Source organism: Oculina patagonica, chromosome 10 (genome assembly GCF_052425735.1).
Source record: "Oculina patagonica isolate OP01 chromosome 10, crgOcupat, whole genome shotgun sequence".
NCBI classification, from domain to species: Eukaryota; Metazoa; Cnidaria; class Anthozoa; order Scleractinia; family Oculinidae; genus Oculina; species Oculina patagonica.
In genome coordinates, this window is record NC_135767.1 from 20,350,021 (window position 1) to 20,371,541 (window position 21,521).

Sequence of the window (21,521 nt, forward strand, 5' to 3'; positions counted from 1 at the left end):
TAGATCCTTCATCAGCAAATATGAGACAGAGAATGAAGGTGGAGATGAAGAAGACATAGAAGAAAATGTTGATTCACCAAACGCGTTTGCATTTTTTTGTAATCAGGGTAACTGTTGTATTCTTAGTATTAAAAAATTGTAATAATAAAATTGAAGTATTAAATAAAAAAAGCTATTAAAAAAAACACTAAAGGAAATTACAAGAGATGTGTGCCATTTTGTATGGAGACTAACTTTTTAATCAATTTTTTTTGTAGCTTTGGAGAAAAAAATAGAGGAGTGCCCTACATACATTGATGAGGTGACTATGATCTTAAGGATCTTCTTTTCTCGGATTTTTTCTCTTTTAAAGACTGATATTCTGATCTCCGGCTGCTTGTGTTGGACTTGATGATGTGAGTCACCTTCTTTACAATTTCTCCTGCAAAGAATTCAAAATTGACAATTACCTTATAAGCTTAAGATTTCTGAGGTGATAGCTGATGAGGGCAATGCTATTTTATATCCATGCCCCCCCCTCCCACCCGCTATTTTGTAGTGGACCTTCTGCCACTGCACACTAAAGGAATCTTATGGCTGTTAGCATAACCACACAGACCGTCTATTGGTAATCCTGCAATATGATTGGCTACACAGGTGCCACACAGGGTCCTTTATGTCCCCAGGGCTTGAGACTAACGGTAGCCAAAGGCTACTAAAATTTAGGTTTTGGCTACCAGGTTTAGCATTCCTACTAGCCATTTGGCTAGTGAAAAACTCGGAAAAGTCAACTGTTCTTGATAGAAATCAATATACCTGACTAGTGAAAAATTACTTTTGGCTAGTAAAATCTGACATGTCACTAGCCAGTAAACCAGTGTGTTAAAAAGTTAGTCTCAAGCCCTGGTCCCGCATGTGGAGTGGATGACAAAGTGAATATATGAAAGACATTATGTGACTGCGGATAAATGATGAAATGAATGAAAAAAATCAGGCTAAAATTAAAATGCAATTGCTCAAATTGCTTACAGTACACTGCGAGGATCATTTCATTCATTAAAAAAAAATTGAATTCTACAGACTCACCTGCTTTAGGTGATTCTGTTTCAAAGTCGTAGTGTTTGAATTCATGGGCATTGTGACTGAAGTAGATTATTCTGAAGACAGCCTTTCCATTGCTCTTTTCCTCCATCAAGTTACAATCAACAACATTCTCCATGTCTACAGAGGTCTGCAAATAATGCATTCTATGAGTGCTTGATTTAAGTGGAACAACGTTGTAATGTTGTTGTTTCCATGGCCCCACCAGCTATGCTGGTGCTCCCAGTGCTGCAGACTGTTTTTATCGTGGTTTATTAAAGGAATTCATTTCATTGCTGTTGTAAGACTACCCAGTCACAGTGTACCTACTTATTTATAATAACCTCTTTGCGCCTCGGAGGACACTTGAGGCCATAGTCACAGAATGGACACTATACATTATTGTGTTTTTTTTTACAATACTTACAAATTTTAGCTTTCCCCAGAACTTTTTTGCAGACTTTGGTTGTCCTACTGGGTCAATTTCTATTTTCTCATGAGAAACTCCTGGTTAAGATAAAATGGAAAGCAGTGAAAACTAATAGTATATAACAAAATTGTCATTGATAGATCGTTATCATAACTCTAAGGATTTGACACAAAGACAGGGGAAGGGCCATGTGCTCAAATGAGCAACAAAAAGGACAAAAAAGTAACAATATTTCCAAAATTGCTTTGGTTCTTCTCACTGATTGGTTTTAATATCTCCTGCCACCTATACAACCATCAGATAGTAAAACCAAAACCAATCGTGACTTGCTCGCACATGGTTTCCCACTCTTTGTGGTGGCTTCATGTACTTTCTTCACATTTTGATTGGTTCACTGGATTGTCTTTGACCTTTTTAATTGTCCATAGCGATTACTTTGGTTTAGGTTCAATTGTGAGATATATAGTAACTGTTGTTAAAATAATGATCCTGCAATATTTCACAACATTTAACATACCAAGCTGTATCTCTGTTACTGTTCTCAGCTTCTGCAACATACTGACACGGTAGGACTAAAAATTTAAATTGAAAGTACATTTGTTATTGCCAACGAGACAGGCGAGCGAAAACGCGAGCCTGTCTCGGCGGCAGGATATAGAGCCGTGCGTAGTTCAAGGGATATGCAGAAAAAATCTCAGATCTTTCAGCTCGATTTTCGCGTAATCCGGTTCCGTCAGTGATATTTTTTTGACCATTTTAGCAATTTCTGATGTTTCAGCAGAATCTGTTCAGCACGTGCACACTTTGTTGTAGTTTGGCCAATCAGTGCACCACTAATTTGTTTAGCACGTGCATGATGCATTGGCAAGTAAAATTCCCAGACAAGATGCGTCTTCAGATACAAAGAGGTTTCAAATCTGTTCGCAAAAGACTCAAAAAGCCAAAATTCCCGAACTAGAGATTTAAATACGAAAGAAACTTGAATTAAACTTTGTTTAGAATTTAATTTCATTTAAGACGAAGGCCAGAAATGGATTACAAAGCTTCAAAATTTCCAAAGCTTCGAAAATTTCGAAGTCATACAAATTTGCATGCGTAATTAAGTTAGGTCTGGCTATGAAAACAACACGGAAACAGATTTGGTGTCGTGGATTTTATCGATCAGGAGAGAGCTATTTAGATTTTTTTTTTCGTTTCTCGAATTTATAAAATAAATGCCCTATATTTCCTTTTTACTGGATTGTCTAGCTTTCTTTTCTACAACCGGGCCTTGATTTTCCTAAAAAGCTGTCTCAACAACAACAATTTAACGTGACATTTGAGACGTCACGCATTGCGCGTGATGAACGCGTGTTCCATCTTTGGCCACAAAGATGGAACCTCAAATTTGTTGGATACTTACGTGTTGGGTGGATTTAACTGCAGTGTGGAAAGTTTGAAATGATTTGTTTTGGCAAATCTTTGTAAAAGTTTGCTTTTTGTTTCGTAATGTATTTTCCGAGTTCAGTGGGTCATAGCAACTTTGATTAAGACCTTTAGGACTTTAAAACAGCAGAAACCTTTCCAAAATAGACGGCATTGAACAACAATGGCTTGAAACTCTCAAAAAGCATGGCGTTTACATGATTTCTCACTAAATATTCACTACTTTGGTATTATTTCAGAACTTTTTCCTCATTTAGCCTTCACAAAATCGCATTTTATTCCAGAAACATTCAAGATTTTCAAAGAAAACGCGCAATGTTTATTGATCGACTAAAATCATAAAGTGTACTCTCAGCCAAACATTTACAATTATCCTCCCTTCTTCTCCCCCGTTGTACTCGTTGGCATTTCTACCGATAGGTACCACTGTACACTTTTATATTAGTAACATAAAGTTTACCATAAAAGGTCTTCTACCCCCCCCCCCCCCACCCTGCCACATGTCGCTGCAACATCTTCTTGCGTGTGTACATGTTGTCATTTTGTCCTTGCAAGATGTCGCTGCTACATTCTCTTATGTGTGTACCTGCTGCTATTTTGCCCTTTCTGCAACATTACCCTTCGTTTATAGAGATCCAATAGCGAAGGACGCGAGTGACGTCATGACCAGACAAAATTGAGATAAACAAACCGGAATGGTGGACAATTTTCCTAAAACACTTTCTTAAACAGCCGGTGTTTCAAATCACTTTTTTTGAAAGATAGCTTCGCCTAGATTGCCTCTATTTCTCTCAGATCACGCTGATGTTGTCTGAGCCTCATGAGGTGAATAATCAATTGCATTCTATTTTTAAACCTTGCATGCTTCTCTATTCAAACTAACGCCCTAAGGTCGGGACACACTAGGCGACAAGTCACAGCGACAGGTCTCTGCAAGTCGCTCCGTGTGTACTACAACAAAAGAAGTTGCTGTGACAAGGCACTTGTTCGTTGCACACACAGCGAATTTTGAAGAGGGGAATGTAACTAGTTTTCCAATTCAATATGGCAAAAATACATGACGCTCTCTCATTGGTTAATTTATATTTTGTCACAGCGATTTGTCGCAGACGTGTACACAGGCTGCGACAACGCTGCTATCCTTATTTTGTCACTGCGGAGTGTCACACGAATTCAAACTGGTTTGAGTTCGTGCGACACATCGCAGTGGCAAAATTCTGTCGCAGCGACATAGATTGTCGCAAGAATGCACCATGTCACACGAGGCCACATGTCGCAGCAACTTTTCGTCACGACATGTTGCACAGACTTGTCGCCTAGTGTGTTCCGACCTTAAGATTCTGGTACATGACTTACCCTGTATTGGTAATAATCATAAAAGTTGTATTGTTTACTGTCTCCCTCTTTAGGATCAGGGGGTGTTTCTATAAAACAAGTCAATTGAAAGTGCATTCAATTAGTTCAAACTTCACCAGAGAGGGAATTCATTAGTTATAATTGTTAAAACTGCAGCTGGCCAAGACTATGTTAACAACTATTCACCTCAGTGTCAGTGGATAGTGGTAAATATTTACAATGCCACATAACCAGCACTGTTTTTTTTTTTGCTTGGATAACAAACAACACATGTTGACAACAAGAACCTTTCCAGAGACACACAACTTAGAAAACCTCTTTTACTGCTAAAAAAGTAACCAAACTCAACCCACTGGCCACCATGTTGTTGTTATTGTTTAGGCAAGTTCAGAATGAGAGTATCTGTTCATGCATCTTAGAGGCATCGGCTGACTATTACTCCGACGATTTCTTTGCAAGTTGTAAGAACATCGCTCAGATTTCATAAAGGAGAATGTATAGGGCAGTCAAATGAAGTACTTACGTCCAAATCTGACGAGACAGAATTCCATGGTCCCCATACTTTCTAAGCTTGAGTCAAGGTTAATGGGAACACCAGGCTCTGACAACTTTTCCAAAACATATTCATTGGCTAACAAATTAGGTAAAAACAGAAGTTTCAACCGCAAGATAAAATAATTAGTAACCACAAACTAGGGAGATTCAGAATTGTTCTCAAACGTATTAACCTATAAACCCCTAAATTTCCTTTGCTTAAATAAATGGCACAAAAAGGTTTTTTTGGTTAAATCCGGAATTTTTGATGAATTTGTTAAGTCCAGATTTGTCTGCCCTGTGAATGGGTTGAAGGGAGACTGGGAATTGTGACATAAAACCCAGACATAAGCAACGGGGAAAAGAAAGCAATTTATCAAGTTAAAACAAAAGGAAATCAGAACCATGACGGTGGTTTGAATATGTGATTCTAATAAGCATGTATAAATTTTTACAATAATTTTATTTCCCTGTGAAGTTTAGCTCAGTAATTTTAATTTTGATTGGGAAGATATTTCAAACACTCGAGAAAGTGTTTCATCACATTTCCAAACATCAGCACCTCAAAGTTCGTCATTTTATTTTCAACTCTCTTCTCCATTTTTTAAAAGGGGATAAACTCTCTTCTGTTTGATACATTGCAATTGTCAAAGGTTTGGTGATAAAAGGGTGGTAGCGATTTTCGGCTGAAATTGAACATTGCCAAAACAACTCCAAATTTTGCATGCAGGTTTGTTTTGTGTGTTAAACGTTGTCCTGTATTTTTTGCTGGTTTTCCCTTCGTTTTTGACATATAATGTATGAAAAAAACTCAGTTTTTTTTCTGGCGGCATCAAGAAGTTTTTTTTTATGAAGAAACAAACAAACAAAAGAAACCTTTTGTTTGGTTTCTTTTGTTTGTCAGAACAATGAAACCAGCAAAGCTCAACTTATTTCAACCTTTTTTGTGAATTGAAGTTGTTTTTAGCAATGTTCAAGTCTAGCCTAAAATCCCTACGATCTTTTATCTGCCAAACCTATCAATACTTTACTTGAAACACTGCACAAGTACTTTCATTGATGATAACTAACCTGTTCTTATTAAGCGTCTTTTCTTGACCATTTTTTCAAACACTTTTTTCATCTCAGCTTTCATGCTGTCTACTTTTACCCGTGAAAAGCCGTGTAGGGGTTCATGGCTAAAAACAAAGAACAAACAAACAGGGCTTAGAGGAGCTATGTCACAGACTATGCTTCTTGAAAAAACTTGCAATTTTGAGCTAGCCGCCGACCGGTTAGCTCAGTTGGTAGAGCGCCGGACTACCGTGCGGGAGGTCTCGGGTTCGAGTCCCAGACCGGACCAACACTCAGGGTCTTAAAATAACTAATAATAATAGTAATAGTAATACTCTACAATCCGAGGGTAAACAAAGTATTCACTATTTACTTCACTTTCAATTACAATGTAGGTCATTCGTTATCCATCTTTAGTTAATATTTTTCAGTTGACACCATCCTTCCTACAAGGTTATTTTCACATTATTATAACTCCTTTGCTGTTTTTCTTTGTAAGAAAACTATTATTTTGAGATTTCCTTCAATTTGAAAATGTTCAGAAAAATGACTCACAATGTCATGACATTGCTTTTTATAACATTTGGTAAGCTTGGGGAGGCAATAATAAAACAGTAAACAAAAAGAAACACAAAATATAATAGGTGAGTTTGCTTACACTGTTACTATGACCCCTGCAGGTGCAGGTTTCGAGGAAGCAGGTTTAGCTGGACTTGCATCTTTCTAGGAGTCACAATGATAAAAAAAATCATGATTATAATAACACAACTAAAAAAAACCGGTGTGCCAGAAGTCCTAGATTTTCTAGAGATTATTGTTATCATCCTCGCCCTCCTCCTCCTCCACCTCCTCCTCCTCATCATCATTATTAAATCCAAAGACAGCAAAACCAATGTAACAAACACCTATATAACCCTGGATAACAAACATCTGGATGTCACTAATGAAATTAGCAATATTCCCAGTTATTGACTGTAGTAATATTGTTAAGTTTAATCCACATTTATTATTTCGACATATTGAGCCTTGCAGATATGGCAGGACATGTGTCACACATAAGAACCTAGTATATGACCTCGCTCACTACGACTACGAGTCTCCCATAGCTCAGTGGTTAGAGCGTCCAATCGGTATTCTGGAAGGTCATGGGTTCGACTCCCGTTGGGGGAACTCGGAAAATCTTTTTCCGAGTATTCTACTTGAGAACGCTTCTTCATTCGTGTAGTAATGTTGATTCAAAATTAATTCTTGCAATATTGGGTAATTGTCTTTTATCGTTGAGTACTGCTAGGGTATTAGGTCCTTAACAATCCCCCTTGGGAGAGACCAGAGGGTGGTGGGTAACCCTGCAATGGCAGGGACCGCGGAGAGGGAGGGGGCTAGGGGGGCTTTAGCCCCCCCACTTTTTGACAGTAACGTGAAAAAATTATAACGAATTAAAAACAAACGTAAAAAATTACTGATAATGTTTCGTTTCTGGACGCCATATTATTGATTTTTTATTGTGAAGGGCGTAAGTAATAGCAGTTACTATTACTAAACTAGACTCGCCTTCAAATTCGATACATAAAAAACAAGTGAATGCGGACAATTGTCTTAAAGGTTTTCAGTTATAATAAAAAAAAATGATAGGCTACTACAGGATCATGCACTTTATTAAAAAGTGGCTTTACAAGGGCGAGTGGACTTCTCATAAAAAAGCTTGTTTTATCATTGCTCAGTTTCGATCCGAACAAATGGGTTAAGTTTATAAGACAATACTGTTTATTTTCGAGCCTATGCTAAAGTTAATTCATTTTGTAACAATGAAAGTGAAATTGTCTTTTATGCTTCGTAACATTTCAGCCGGTACTTTAACATGATGAAAAAGGGTTCGTGTCACGATGTAAGGTTTAAAGGGTCAGTGAGTAGTTATATCGAACGTTTTGTGGAGCAACATCTCTTTATCGCAACGTTTTATCGTTTTAAGGAATTTTCCAATTTCAAATGCATTTTCTGGTCTCTAAGAGAAATTAAAATCCAATTTTTTTCCCGAGGGAGCACACCCCAAGAACCCCCCCCCCCCCCTAGTTGGCTGCTCACGCTTCGGCGTTCCAGTTTTAGCCCCCCACTCAAATTCTTCCTGCGCGGTCCCTGAATGGACTAGCATCCCATCCTGAGAGGTGTAGAAAAATCCTTAGTCTAGTCACTTCATTCTAAGGCCCTACATGTATGTGCCATAAGGCATGAGGAGGATAAGTTAAGGTGAAGTCACTTCATGCTACGGAAACCGGGATAAGCACTGGCCTGATGGGCCACTAAGCTCAAATGCAGACTTTACTAATCCCCTTCTAAAACCTGGATCTGTTGTGGAAATGGTCTTTGCAGCTGCCCTGTGAAGCCAGGTTTTCCCATCATTTTTCAATTGGCACTTTCCCCTAAAGGCTAAATCTGGGAGCAGACATTAGAAAAAACAGATGTTCACATAGTATGAGGGTTGCTGGGTACATTTTGTAGCACTTCCAACAACTGGTAGAAAAGTAATCAACTTCTTGATCACTGTCTTACCTGAACTAAAGCCAGATGTGTAAAGTGAAATTTAGTGATTGGTTCCTTGTTTTCCAAAGCTAGAGATTGAAAAAAGAATTAAAAAAAAAAACTCATTACAAGTTAACCATGGTCAGCAATATGTCACCTATATAACTATTAGCCTACCAAGTTTCAATGGTCTCTGCAGCAAATTGACCGAGATAGCTCTATTTATATACTTGATATAAAATTGGGTTGATCGAGCATATGACATCATCAGTCCCCTAATTTGCATATTTTAAAAAACAATTAAAGCTTTTATATCTCCAGAACTAATACAGATATTTTAAAATGGAAATGACATGATTTTGAATCTTTTGTAGAATTCTCTATCTTGCATTGAGAACATACAACGGTGAACCTTTCTTTAAATATAGTTTTAAGCCTAAGGCCAGACACATCAAAGAATAAACAGAAACTTAATTTTAATTTTCTTGTGGCGAGATATTATATATGGTCCTGTATGACACGCAACTTATCCCCCGAAATGAAACATTTCTCTGTCTTTCTGGCATGTTACAATAGCCTCAAAACTGGAGCAGCATCAAATGATAATCTTAAGTGGTGATCATTAAAATAAAACGTATTTACCAAAAAGCAACTGTGAAAAAAAGAAAAAATGAAGAAAACCCTAAGGCTAACACTGTGTACGGAAATGATTGTATAGGTCAACCTTAACAAGTGTTGCACTTGTTAGTATTGTAAGTAATGTGTATTGTATGTAAGCTAGTAGTAAGTTATCTTTTTAATTAATTAATTAATTAATTAATACAATGTAACTTATTGTAGTGTAAGTAATGTAAGTAATTGTATTGTAAGTAATTATCCAGTAAAGTGATGTAGGTAATTGTCCCGTAAGCAATGTAAGTAGTTGAACTGTAAGTTGTTTCTTTTTTTTTCCTGTGTTTTGCAATGATAATAATAATAATAGAAAAAAAAAAATTCTCTATGCAAGGGGTAGAAATTTGGTCATAGTAGAGATTTTTTTTGAGTACCTGGAAAGTCAGTGTCCACCTCTCCGTCATCCTCGGCCATTTGTAAACAGAAAGATTTGACGTCATTCTAAAATGAAGTAGCAGGAACAAGTGCCTTATTTAGAAAACTGGTATTAACAATTATTGTCGTCTGTCGAGTGAAGACCCAGAGAGGACCCCATTAAAAGGGAACATAATGCTTGTTGAAAAATTTGAATTAAACCCCTAACAAAGACCAATCTTGGTTTGGCCCAAGCTGTTTTGACCATTTAAAATTATACCGTTTTTATGCCTGATGGGCAAGAATACTAACACCTTTTGAGAGCCTTTTTTTATTTCTTCACATGCAATCGTAAACAATATCCTGGTGGCTAAACATAATGGCATTTTGTCCTGAACACTGAAGTTAGACCAAACACCATAATTTACATCCCTAAGCAAGATGAGGACCATCCCCAGCCCTTTCATATGAGAGTCCCCCCTTCCCGATTGCAGCCTCTTCCAGTTAATACTTGATGTGTTTAACTGTTTTATCCAATGATACGTTGACTTGATGACATTCCAGGCCAGATCTTCGGCTCAGATCCAGTCTTATCTACCGTTGTTGGTCATTTGAAACTGCGGTTTCGGTGTTTTGGTAAAATTTGATGCGGTTTGCGGTTTTGTAACGTATTTCTGTGCGGTTTTGCAGTTTTCGGACCCCCCTTACGCCCCCCTCCTTCGCCCAACCTGGTGAACCCTCTACACCAGATGCTACTGGAAAATCCCAATCCAAAAGAAAAAACCATGCATGCCAGGCATACCTTTAGCTCTGGCTCCAAGCCTTCGTTTGTGTATTTGTACATGATTAGACCAATCAAGTCTTGGACACATGCAGTACCTGTAAACAATACATGCTCATAATTAAACATCATTTATTAAATGAATTAACCACATTTTTCCATGGTGTACATTCTAATAGATCATAGAAATGACGTCATAAAATGGTCAAAACTCATTACAGTCAAAACACCTCAAACGTTCCTGTCATAGGTGGATAAATGACTCCATTATTGCAAATTTGATTTCATTCCTTGCTTCAATATTCCATTCTTGAATTGAATATTTCAATGTTCAAACGGTGAAAGCGTACAGTTTAGAATGAAAACGTAGGGCCGTGAAAGCGTAAAGTTTAGAATGAAAACGTGGAGCCGTGAAAGCGTAAAGTTTAGAATGAAAACGTAGAGCCGTAGAACGTACAGTTTAGAATGAAAACGTAGAGCCGTAGAAACGTACAGTTTAGAACGAAAACGTAAAGCCGTAGAAGCGAACAGTTTAGAATAAAAACGTAAAGCCGTAGAAAAGTACAGTTTAGAATGAAAACGTAGAGCCGTAGAAACGTACAGTTTAGAACGAAAACGTAGAGCCATAGAAGCGTACAGTTTAGAATGAAAACGTAAAGCCGTAGAAGCGAACAGTTTAGAATAAAAACGTAAAGCCTTAGAAACGTACAGTTTAGAATGAAAACGTAGAGCCGTAGAAGCGTACAGTTTAGAATGAAAACGTAAAGCCGTGAAAGCGTACAGTTTAGAATGAAAACGTAGGGCCGTAGAAGTGTACAGTTGTGAATGAAAACGTAAAGCCGTAGAAAGGTACAGTTTAAAAAGAAAATGTAGAGTGGTAGAAGCGTACAGTTTAGAATGAAAACGTAGAGCAGTAGAAACGTACAGTTTAGAATGAAAACGTAGAGCCATAGAACATACAGTGTACAGCGTTTGAATGAAAACGTAGAGCCGTAGAAACGTACAGTTTAGAAAATAAACGTAAAGCCGTGAAAGGGTACAGTTTAGAATGAAAACGTAGGGCCGTAGAAGTGTACAGTTTAGAATGAAAACGTAGGGCCGTAGAAGTGTACAGTTTAGAATGAAAACGTAGAGCCGTAGAAGTGTACAGTTTAGAATGAAAACGTAGGGCCGTAGAAGTGTACAGTTTAGAATGAAAACGTAGAGCCGTAGAAGCGCACAGTTTAGAATGAAAACGTAGAGCCGTAGAAACGTACAATTTAGAATGAAAACGTAAAGCCGTAGGGACGTACAGTTTAGAAAATAAACGTAAAGCCGTGAAAGCGTACAGTTTAGAATGAAAACGTAGAGCCGTAGAAGCGCACAGTTTAGAATGAAAACGTAGAGCCGTAGAAACGTACAATTTTTATACCTAATCGTACCTTTTTGGTACGCTTCGGCGGCATATCAGGCGAGTTTGGTCGAGCCATGGTTCGTATTTTGGCGAGACGCAGTCGAGCCAAAATACCCATGACGAGACCAAACGAGCCTGATATGCCGCCGAAGCGTACCAAAAAGGTACGATTAGGTATTTACCGTACCCAAATTCAGTCAAAAATCCGGTTATATTTAACGCTCTGTTGAAGCCATGCTTGCCAGGTATGTAGTGCAAATTGTGTTGATCTTGACCTCCTTGTGTTGATACCTTTTTGGTCTTCAACACTTTTATCAAGTTCCTCTTCTGCCTTTTTCCCCACTCGTTTGTTTGGAGTTTCATTCTCTAAATTTTCAAAATCAAAATTTAGCAAAAAATGTGGAAATTCCAACTCCATTGTTTCAGTCTGAATGTTACAGTACTCGTAGGCAAACATCGCGCAATTAGCGAGCGCGCTCAAGTTTAGTTTTGGCGACAAAGTTTTTCTCCTTTTACTATCGCTTAACACCAGCTACATTTAAATTACGAGGTTCTATTTTATTGGTAAAACCTCTTTTCAATTCATCGCTCGGTAACACTACTTTACTTCAAAGTGACCGTGATATGGTGGCATATCAGGTCAGTGACTTGATATCGTAGGATATCAGGACAGTAGATCGCGCTTCTGATTGGCTACTTGCGAATTTGGGTACGGTAAAGAATGAAAACGTAAAGCCGTAGGGACGTACAGTTTAGAAAATAAACGTAAAGCCGTGAAAGCGTACAGTTTAAAATGAAAAAGTAGGGCCGTAGAAGTGTACAGTTTAGAATGAAAACGTAGAGCCGTAGAAGCGCACAGTTTAGAATGAAAACGTAAAGCCGTAGAAACGTACAGTTTAGAATGAAAACGTAAAGCCGTAGAAACGTACAGTTTAGAATGAAAACGTAAAGCCGTAGAAACGTACAGTTTAGAATGAAAACGTAGAGCCGTAGAAACGTACAATTAAGAATGAAAACGTAAAGCCGTAGAAACGTACAGTTTAGAATGAAAACGTAAAGCCGTACAAACGTACAATTTAGAATGAAAACGTAAAGCCGTAGAAACGTACAGTTTAGAATGAAAACGTAAAGCCGTAGAAACGTACAGTTTAGAATGAAAACGTAGAGCCGTAGAAACGTACAGTTTAGAATGAAAACGTAAAGCCGTAGAAACGTACAGTTTAGAATGAAAACGTAAAGCCGTAGAAACGTACAGTTTAGAATGAAAACGTAGAGCCCTGGTAGTAAAGAGTTAAGAATGAAAACGTAAAGCCTCACAAGCTAAAAGTTTAGAATGAAAACGTCTGTACTAATCTATGGCTATACGCATTTCCAAGAGCTACTGACTTATCTGTGGCGACTGTACAAAGTAGAAGCGAAGAGCTGTACGAAGATTTCTACGCCTATTCGGACCTCACAAAACGTGCCTCATAAAACGTTCCCCTTCAGAGTTTGTTTCCGCCTTGGCCAGACGCGCTCGTAAGGGCTATTAGCGGTAGATTTGTATTGCTCAATCTCGAACTTTTTGCCATGGATAAATATCTCGCTTATTTGTAACACTAAGACTTCTACTATAAAGAGTAAGCGTTTCATAATAAAGAAGTTTTTATTATAATAATAAGTTCAAAAAAGCGTTATTAAAGAAAACCTATAACTTTATTCACTTTCACTTTCTATAGCTTTTGCTGCCGCACTAGGCTATCACAGTTTGCATAAAGTAAAACTTCAAGTAGAAGTCATCGTTTGGACAGCCGGCAGCGGAGTGAAGTTAACTACAAGCGTGGAGGAGATAAAAGTAAAACATTCGAATAAATGTTGAGTTGAGTCGAGTCGAGTCGAGTGGTGTAGAGTACCATAGTATAGATTAGAGTCGAGTATAGTCGAGAAAAGTAGCGTATAGTAGAGTGGAGTAGAGTCGAGTCAGTAGAGTGGTATGGAGTACAATCAAGAGAGGATCCTCTCTTGGTACAGTAGTATAACGCAGACTGGAGTGGAGTGGAGTGGAGTAGAGTAGAATAGAGTAGAGTAGAGTAGAGTAGAGTAGAGTAGAGTAGGGTAGGGTAGAGTAGAGTAGGGTAGGGTAGGGTAGGGTAGGGTAGGGTAGGGTAGGGTAGGGTAGGGTAGGGTAGGGTAGGGTAGGGTAGGGTAGGGTAGGGTAGGGTAGGGTAGGGTAGGGTAGGGTAGGGTAGGGTAGGGTAGGGTAGGGTAGGGTAGGGTAGGGTAGGGTAGGGTAGAGTAGAGTAGAGTAGAGTAGAGTAGAGTAGAGTAGAGTAGAGTAGAGTAGAGTAGAGTAGAGTAGAGTAGAGTAGAGTAGAGTAGAGTAGAGTAGAGTAGAGTAGAGTAGAGTAGAGTAGAGTAGAGTAGAGTAGAGTAGAGTAGAGTAGAGTAGAGTAGAGTAGAGTAGAGTAGAGTAGAGTAGAGTAGGGTAGGGTAGAGTAGAGTAGAGTAGAGCAGTGAAGTAAAGATTGGAGAAGATTGTAGCGGAGTTGAGTGGTGGTAATAGATTCTTATAATTCTTGCTGTAGACTAGCATTCCTATATCCCTTTTATATAGGCTTTGATTGGCCGGTCGATTAAGTCGAGGCAGAAAAAACTCCACCAAAATATCGTATCCAATTTTGGGACACATTTGGTAAAACCCTCCGTGGGGTATGTTTGTTTTATCTGGAACTATGCCTTCTCCAGTTCCACTTTTCCCGGATTAAAATGAAATAAAAATTTTACCAAGGATGTATATTATCTTTTATTCGACAATTCCCAATTTCTCCCGATTTAATTTACATTACCCTCACTGTGAACATGTTACTTATTAAACGTGTTTTTCTACAAAGCACTTAGTATCCTTATGAGCAAAGGTTTTGATATACATAGGCAAGTAAAAAATAAACGATAATAACGAACGACGTTTCGGAGTCGTCATGACACCATTTTCAAGTTCAAAAATGAAAAGAATAAACTGTCAGAAAAAGTTGAACTTTTTCAGGAAAATAACAGGAAAATAACTAAGGCGAGTCCAGGGTTTTGTTGAGAGGCGCGGTGCGGTCGGTTGGTGTTTGTTGTCTGCTTGTGTTGTAGTGAACACCTTCGTTTTGAAGAGAAAAAAATGCATTCACAACTATGCGAAGTATCGCAGAGCATGAGATTGCTTCCAATCCGGTTTATTTTGAGATAATTTTGAATACCAATATCAAATGGCTCTAGAGATACAAATATTTTAAAAATCGGCACTGCAAAACACTTGCCATTTTTTTTTCGTTATTCGTTTCTCGGAAGGCCCTATGCGCCGAAAGCGTAAATGGTCGCGAGCCTCGCACTCGTAGTCTCTCCTCAGTCTCTCTCCGTCTAAACAATCGTTCCAGATCTTTCGTTCGAAGAGCCCGTGGATTCGTAAAAAGTACGACTGTTTTGCATGCAGTCAAGAAACTTTATAGAGCAACTTTATATTAAATTAGGCATGTAATTTCTTTCATAATCAAAACTATAACAAAATTCTCGAACGTGATTGGTTATAAGCAGCCCGATTTGAGCACTAATAGGACAGTGTACGCGTGATGCTTGTAATTGGACAGTGTAATAGGACAGGGTACGCGTCATGCCTGTGTAATTGGACAGTACGCGTCATTTTGCGCGCGCTGTTGTGCATTTCGTGGAGTAAACTGTTATGTTTTTCAATATTTTTAAAGGCGTTTAACCATTTAACCAAAGATTAGTTTAATTTGTTTCTCAAATTTTGTCATAGTTTTGATTAATTGGTAACTGGACTTCGTGTCATCCAATTCTGTCTGTAATCATACTCGTGATTAAACAAATCGGACTCCCGCTTCGCGGTCGTCCGATTTTGTTAATCACTCGTATGATTACAGACCGAATTGGACTCCACTCAGTCCTATTACCATTATTTATCTCCTTCACACATGGATGGCGGTCATAAGACGAATACAACAGAAGTGTTGCCGAAATATTTTCTCGACCTAATAATAAAATAATAATTAACTTATATTGCGCAATTATCAATTAAGAACTTTTCAATTGCGCATTACAATATCATAAAAAAATTAAATCGGTCAAGTACGTTAATTAGGGCTGGCCACGCTTTCTGTTGCTCCGCCGTTTTTGTAATTTTTTTTTTAGCTCGTTGTTTAAATGGCAGACTTAACTACAGAAAGTCATGTCTAACTACCTAGAGTACAACCCCGAGCATCGAGTCAATTGATAACATCGCGAACTTGTGAGCCAACGGATTTTTTTTGTTCTTTATTACTGTTCCTGTACACTTGCACACAACATTACAATTCAATTACTGACACTAGATAAGCTATCTTACAAAGACGATTCTACCATTGCTTACACTACATACACTACGTTACAAAAACAATACTATTGTTGCTTACATAAACGCTACTTATATTTAAAATTAATTGGATCTTAAACTAAACGTCCTAAACCTGGACTATAAAAAACTATGATATTTGCGTTCAGTTTATCATTACTTTTCCCAAGTCAGTTTTTCGTTACCGGCAACAAATAGTCACATACACACTAACCCTTATAACTAATCCATTTAAAATGCACCTTGCGGAGAAAGTAAATTTCAGGCTTCTACAATTCCAACTTTGAGGCTTCTTAACTTGTCTGCGTATTCTTGGGGAATGACATCTAATGCTTCGATCATTATATCCAGATATTTCACACTTGGTTTCAGCCCTTCTTGAACATGCTCTTTCCTCGCCACGTACACCACTGCATTCACTTCTTCGCCGCTTTTCTTTAGAACTTTAACGCCAACTTGCTCATATTTGCCGTTCTTGACAAGGTCGCGATCCAAAATTTCGAAGTCTTCTTTACTGCACGAGTACAGAGCTCCGTGAACTTTTGAACCTTCGTCTGGTAGAATAGTAGTGCAGGCATACCCATCTCTCCACAGAACGCTAAAAGCTAGGCGAAACCCTCCAAGCACTGCACTTTCCCGGCTGAGAGGCCTTACGCCACGTTCTTTTATTCTCCGTTCGCTGATGTTTGATCCATAGGTAAATACAAGGCCGTTATTTTTCATAGCAATGACTTTTGGTGGTTGGACCTTACCGTACACGTGCGTCGTTGAAAATGGACGAGCAACAGGTAACATAAAATTATACCGCCCTTTCCGAATATTGCATAATTCTACATATCGCAATCCTCGAGCCGCCAATATTTCGTGGTTTTGCCGTCTCACTTGTCAGGCTTGTAGTTGGTTCTAAAATGGCATTGACGTCGTCGCAATGAATTGGTTTCCGCTCACGCACGCATTGAAATTCAAAGGGGTTCTGCAATATATCGGCGGTAATTTTTTCTTGCTTGCCGTTTGCAAAGTGCAAACAACTTTTATTGTACACTAATTTATCTCTACGAGTTATTTGATGTAATAGAGAGCTTGTTTAAGACAAAGAAAAGCAGGTAATTGATTTGAATTGCTTGCAAACAATCAGTTAGTAATTCACAGCGCGCGCTTGCTCGCGTAATCTTGTTTTTCAGAACAAGTTTAGGTTTATAACTAGTAATAATCAGAGATTAGGGGAGTGCGTTCGACCCAAGATAGGTACCCAAGATAAGGCTAGCAAACGTAATCCGAGTTACACGACTGTTTATATCGTCATACAAATTTAAAACGACAGCGTGTGCAACATAAATCGCGCATCCAACATCACTTGAAACTATCAGAGAAACAATCTCAATCCAACAGTGCACGAGGCAGCACAGCAATTTTTTTACTAATGTTAAAAGGAGGACGGCCGAAACGTTTATTTTTCAGTACAACTTACAGGGCAAACTCGCAAACGCAAACCGAAGAAGATCGTTAGAACGAATCAACCTCGCTCCCAGGGTCTCTCGCAAAAAAAACTGCGACGTCATTAATTAGCCAACCTGCCACATACCAAGATACATAGAACGACACATAAAACGACTTTCACTGGACAGCCACGGGACCACACGCCACCACAAGATTAGGATTTGTTTTCCTACCGTCGAACAAAAAAATTGTTTACAGACTAGCGTTTTCGGCTTCATGAATTGTTTTTGCGCGCGCTGTCTTTGTTGACGTTGCTGTGACGCAATTAATTGCTTTCTAATGTCTAATCACATGAGATCGAAGCCAACTTGCCACATACCGACATACATAATACCACACATAGAACCACTTTCGCTTGTGCGTTCACAGGACAATCACGGGGCCACAGGCCACCGCAAGATTAGGATGCGTTCTCCTACCGTCGAACGCAATAAATAAAGTTAATTTTGGTCAAGCTCTTCTGTTTTGTCGTTGCTCAGCACTTTAGAAAACGTCACTTGGGTACACTGTACGAATTTCGTTTCGTTTCTGTGAAAAAATGTACGGCGAAAGTCAAAATTCAAGTAACGTTCTGCGAAGCTAAAAATGTTATTGCGTGTTCAGTATTCGTGCTCAACTCTTCGCGAGTAGTAAGAATTTAAATCTTAATCAACGACAATATTATGTTCATTATCCGCTTAGTTTTCTCAAAATCAATAGTTGCATCGCGATACAAAACTAATTGTGATTTTGAAACGGCAATACCACATTATATTGATGGCGTTGGGAGAAAATATATTCCGTATTCGTGACTGTTTCTTCCAACTAGCCGTATTGCTTGTTCAACAAGTTATATTTATATTCAACAAGTTATATTTATTTTCAACAATGCATATTTATTTTCAATAATATATATTGACGAAGAACAGTTTATTCTGATATTGAAGAACAAAACATTACTGAGAGGCATTGAGAGGCATTTCAATAACTAGTGGCCCTTCTAAAGTACGTCCGCGCAAAAATCTTCCCACGTTGATTTATTCACCACTGTGAGATTACGAGTTTCTCATATCTGGGCCGGGTTGTTCGAAAGACGATTAACGCTAACCCAGGATTAAAAGATGATCAAGATTTTAATTTCTCTTGTTTTAAGGTGGCCCGCGGGTATTTATGAGGCTGAAAATCTTTATGTAGTAGATAAAATATGAGCGGGAGATCTGTATGGGCGTTTACAATGGCGAGCCGATAGGCGAGCCATTGTAAACGGCCATACAGACGGACGCGTCTGGACGCGAATATCTTATTCTACTTCAATATTCTTTTTTTTATTTTTCTGCCGATGTTGGGCTGAAAATTCTTGTGAATATTCTTAGATTATAGGTTTAGTTCGTGTCTTTTGTGCTGTCAGTCTCAGGTTATTTTTAACATATTATAACCTGAATTCTACGCGCATTTTGATTGGTTCTTACTTATGATCTATTAGAGTACAGACACATAGATGACGTCACGCGGTGGTGTGACTTGCGCGCGTGATCAGAGTTCATAGTCCAAATCAGAGTTGTCGGTAAAGTTTTTCAAACTCGCGGGGCCACAACAAAGCAAAAAATGTTCAGCTAATTACAAATCTACAGTGAGAAATAATACGCCAAGCATCGTTTTCCTTTCGAAGCATTTAACTGGGCGAAACAAGCTTGAAGAAGACAGTGAATTATTCGAGGGAACATCGAAATCTGTATGAAAGTGTTTGACCGATGTTGTACCGTTGAAGACGACATGGGAAAAATGAATGGCGGTTGAACACTTAGGTTAATGCTTACAGATTTAAACAACTTTCCAAATCGGAATAAAGTTACTTGCAAACGAGTGTTCATACCACATTTTGACGTCATACTAAACTTTTAATCGTGGAGCACCTGTAAACTAGCTAACAGCTAAGTGTGTACTTTTTTCCACGTTAAATAAAGTATGTATGTATGTATGTATGTATGTCATCTGTGATCTATAACTGAACAGACGCACGGCAAAATATAGAATCTATTTGTTAAATAGATCCCACTCTGAAACATATGAAGAACTTTGCCAATCTGCCTACGCCGCTTGCACGACATAGCAACGCTCATGTATAAGGTCAAGAACGGTATTGCGCCAATAAGCGTTTCCGCTCTTTTCGTCGGTAGAGTCTCTACACTTGCTTCAATTTAGAGTACTAAAGTGTGACGTCACGGTGTCATGACAACCAAATTCTTGGTTCTAAACAAAGTCACGCGAAGCTCAAGCCGACGCCATTTTGGATATTGTCTTCACTTTTGTTCGTTTAAAACCTTTGTTGTATTTCACTGGTGATTGCTTAGACTTAAATAGTACGTGGTTTTAGATCCAAACTTTGAGTTTCTCGCAAAACGTCTTCAGTCTTCTACGAACGAAATAACGCTGGACGCGACTGTATGCGGATGTTTTCGATCGATTCGTAGCTAGGTCAAGGGTCACCATGGTACAGTACAGAACTCTATAGTGACTTTTTACTACCACGTTTTAATACTACACGCTACGGCAAACACTATTAGATCAGCCTCCTCTTCAGGCGCCTCGATTTTCTTTCTCCGACAAAGCGAGAACAAAGCGAGCGCGAAGCGCGAGTGACTGGTGACGAGCGCGAAGAGAGAGGCGTCTGGGTACGAGGCAGCTATTAGATATGTTGGACCATTCTTATGGTCAAAACTAAACAAAGATCTGAAAGATTCGCCTCACTAGCTAGTTTTAATACCAAAATTAGAAAACTACAGACTACATTAGAGCAGTTTTCAATTGAGTGTCGTAAAACCAAAGTAATCACTCTAGCCAATCACAAAGGACACAGACAACCCAGTAAAGCAATCAAAACTCGAAGCAAATACATGCAGCCGGCACGTAGCGCGGGAAAATGTGCGCGAGCGAGTCACGATTGGTTTTGGTTTTACTTCCGATTGGCTGAGAATGTGGCGCGAGGGTTTTAAACCAATCACAAAGCGTAGTTATGCAAAACCAATACAAACGCGAATTACTTTCGACACTCAGTGAAAACCGCTCTAACAATTACAGTAATTGCTGCAATCTTTGTAAATATTAGCTACGGGTGATTTTTTAAAGTATAACAAAGTATTGTGAGTTTAGTAATACAGTATATTGTAAATATTAGGTAGGGTCATTTTTAAAGTATTTAATGAGATCACCACTTAATTCTTTGCGTCATTTTGTTAAGAGGAACTAATACTGTTAAACGGAAGGAGCAACTCACACATCCGTTATAGTAACCGGTTTCTAGATTATCAAGTAAATAACTCAGAAAGAAAAGCTATTTGCGTATCAAATACAGTTACCGTTCCCGTCTTTTTTCAGACCGATAGCCTTATAGGCCCCTAAAGTTACCGTGAAACCTCTTGCTGCGGTCATTTAACACTTAAAGGGACTGTGTCAAGGATTTTAGCCAAATTTAGGCCTGGGAAAGGGCCATTAAATTCGATGTAATATAAAAATAACCTCTTAAAACTGTGAAGGAATATCTCAATTACACAGCAAATACAAAAGAAGGTACGGATAGCCAAAAGTGACGAAGATTAAAATGGATTGCGATATGGGTTTTTTTTTTTGAAATATTGTTGGGCTGAACAGTTTTCAAAAATAATCTCGTTTGCAAGTAACTTTAAATTATAACGCCCGGGAGACAAATTTGGTTGCAATGAAACTATGGTTTTGTTCTTAAGATCCATAGAAGTAATTTCTTTGCAAACATTGAGTTTCATGGCGAGTATTTAGCAAAACACATTAAAATAAACTACACTCAGTCGCGACACAGTCCCTTTAATTAAAGGGGCAGTATCATGGGGGAGGGGGGGGGGGGGGGATTTTGATGCATTTGTAGCCAAAACAGAGCTAATTATAAAAAAATGATTAAATAGCGTCGCTCATTCACATGATGCGCCTAGAACAACAAGGTGAACATACCTTATAACATAAAATTTTCGCGACACGTTAACTTCGCGATTTTGAGGTGCGCATATTTCGCGACAGTTAAATTTCGCGAAAATTTTGTATTTTGAATCACTTTAATTTCGCGTTTTTAATT

General features: G+C 38.5%; 1 protein-coding gene and 1 non-coding gene across 2 annotated transcripts in view; one reads left to right on the top strand and one right to left on the bottom strand.

Annotated features, from left to right (window-relative positions):
• Positions 1 to 285: 285 nt before the first annotated feature.
• LOC144629037 (target of rapamycin complex 2 subunit MAPKAP1-like) overlaps positions 286 to 21,521 on the bottom strand; it is a 33,608-nt gene continuing 12,372 nt past the window's right edge. The window contains exons 9-19 of the mRNA XM_078487195.1: positions 10,203 to 10,279; positions 9,421 to 9,487; positions 8,405 to 8,463; positions 6,516 to 6,580; positions 5,876 to 5,982; positions 4,794 to 4,901; positions 4,271 to 4,338; positions 2,007 to 2,061; positions 1,487 to 1,566; positions 1,066 to 1,210; positions 286 to 421 (exon numbers count right to left, since the gene is read on the bottom strand). Coding sequence (XP_078343321.1) covers positions 306 to 421; positions 1,066 to 1,210; positions 1,487 to 1,566; positions 2,007 to 2,061; positions 4,271 to 4,338; positions 4,794 to 4,901; positions 5,876 to 5,982; positions 6,516 to 6,580; positions 8,405 to 8,463; positions 9,421 to 9,487; positions 10,203 to 10,279 — 947 coding nt within the window. The 3' untranslated portion in view covers positions 286 to 305. The remainder of the gene's footprint in view (positions 422 to 1,065; positions 1,211 to 1,486; positions 1,567 to 2,006; positions 2,062 to 4,270; positions 4,339 to 4,793; positions 4,902 to 5,875; positions 5,983 to 6,515; positions 6,581 to 8,404; positions 8,464 to 9,420; positions 9,488 to 10,202; positions 10,280 to 21,521) is intronic.
• On the top strand, positions 6,073 to 6,146 carry Trnag-acc (transfer RNA glycine (anticodon ACC)). The gene has a single exon. It is a non-coding gene; the product is annotated as a tRNA-Gly (tRNA).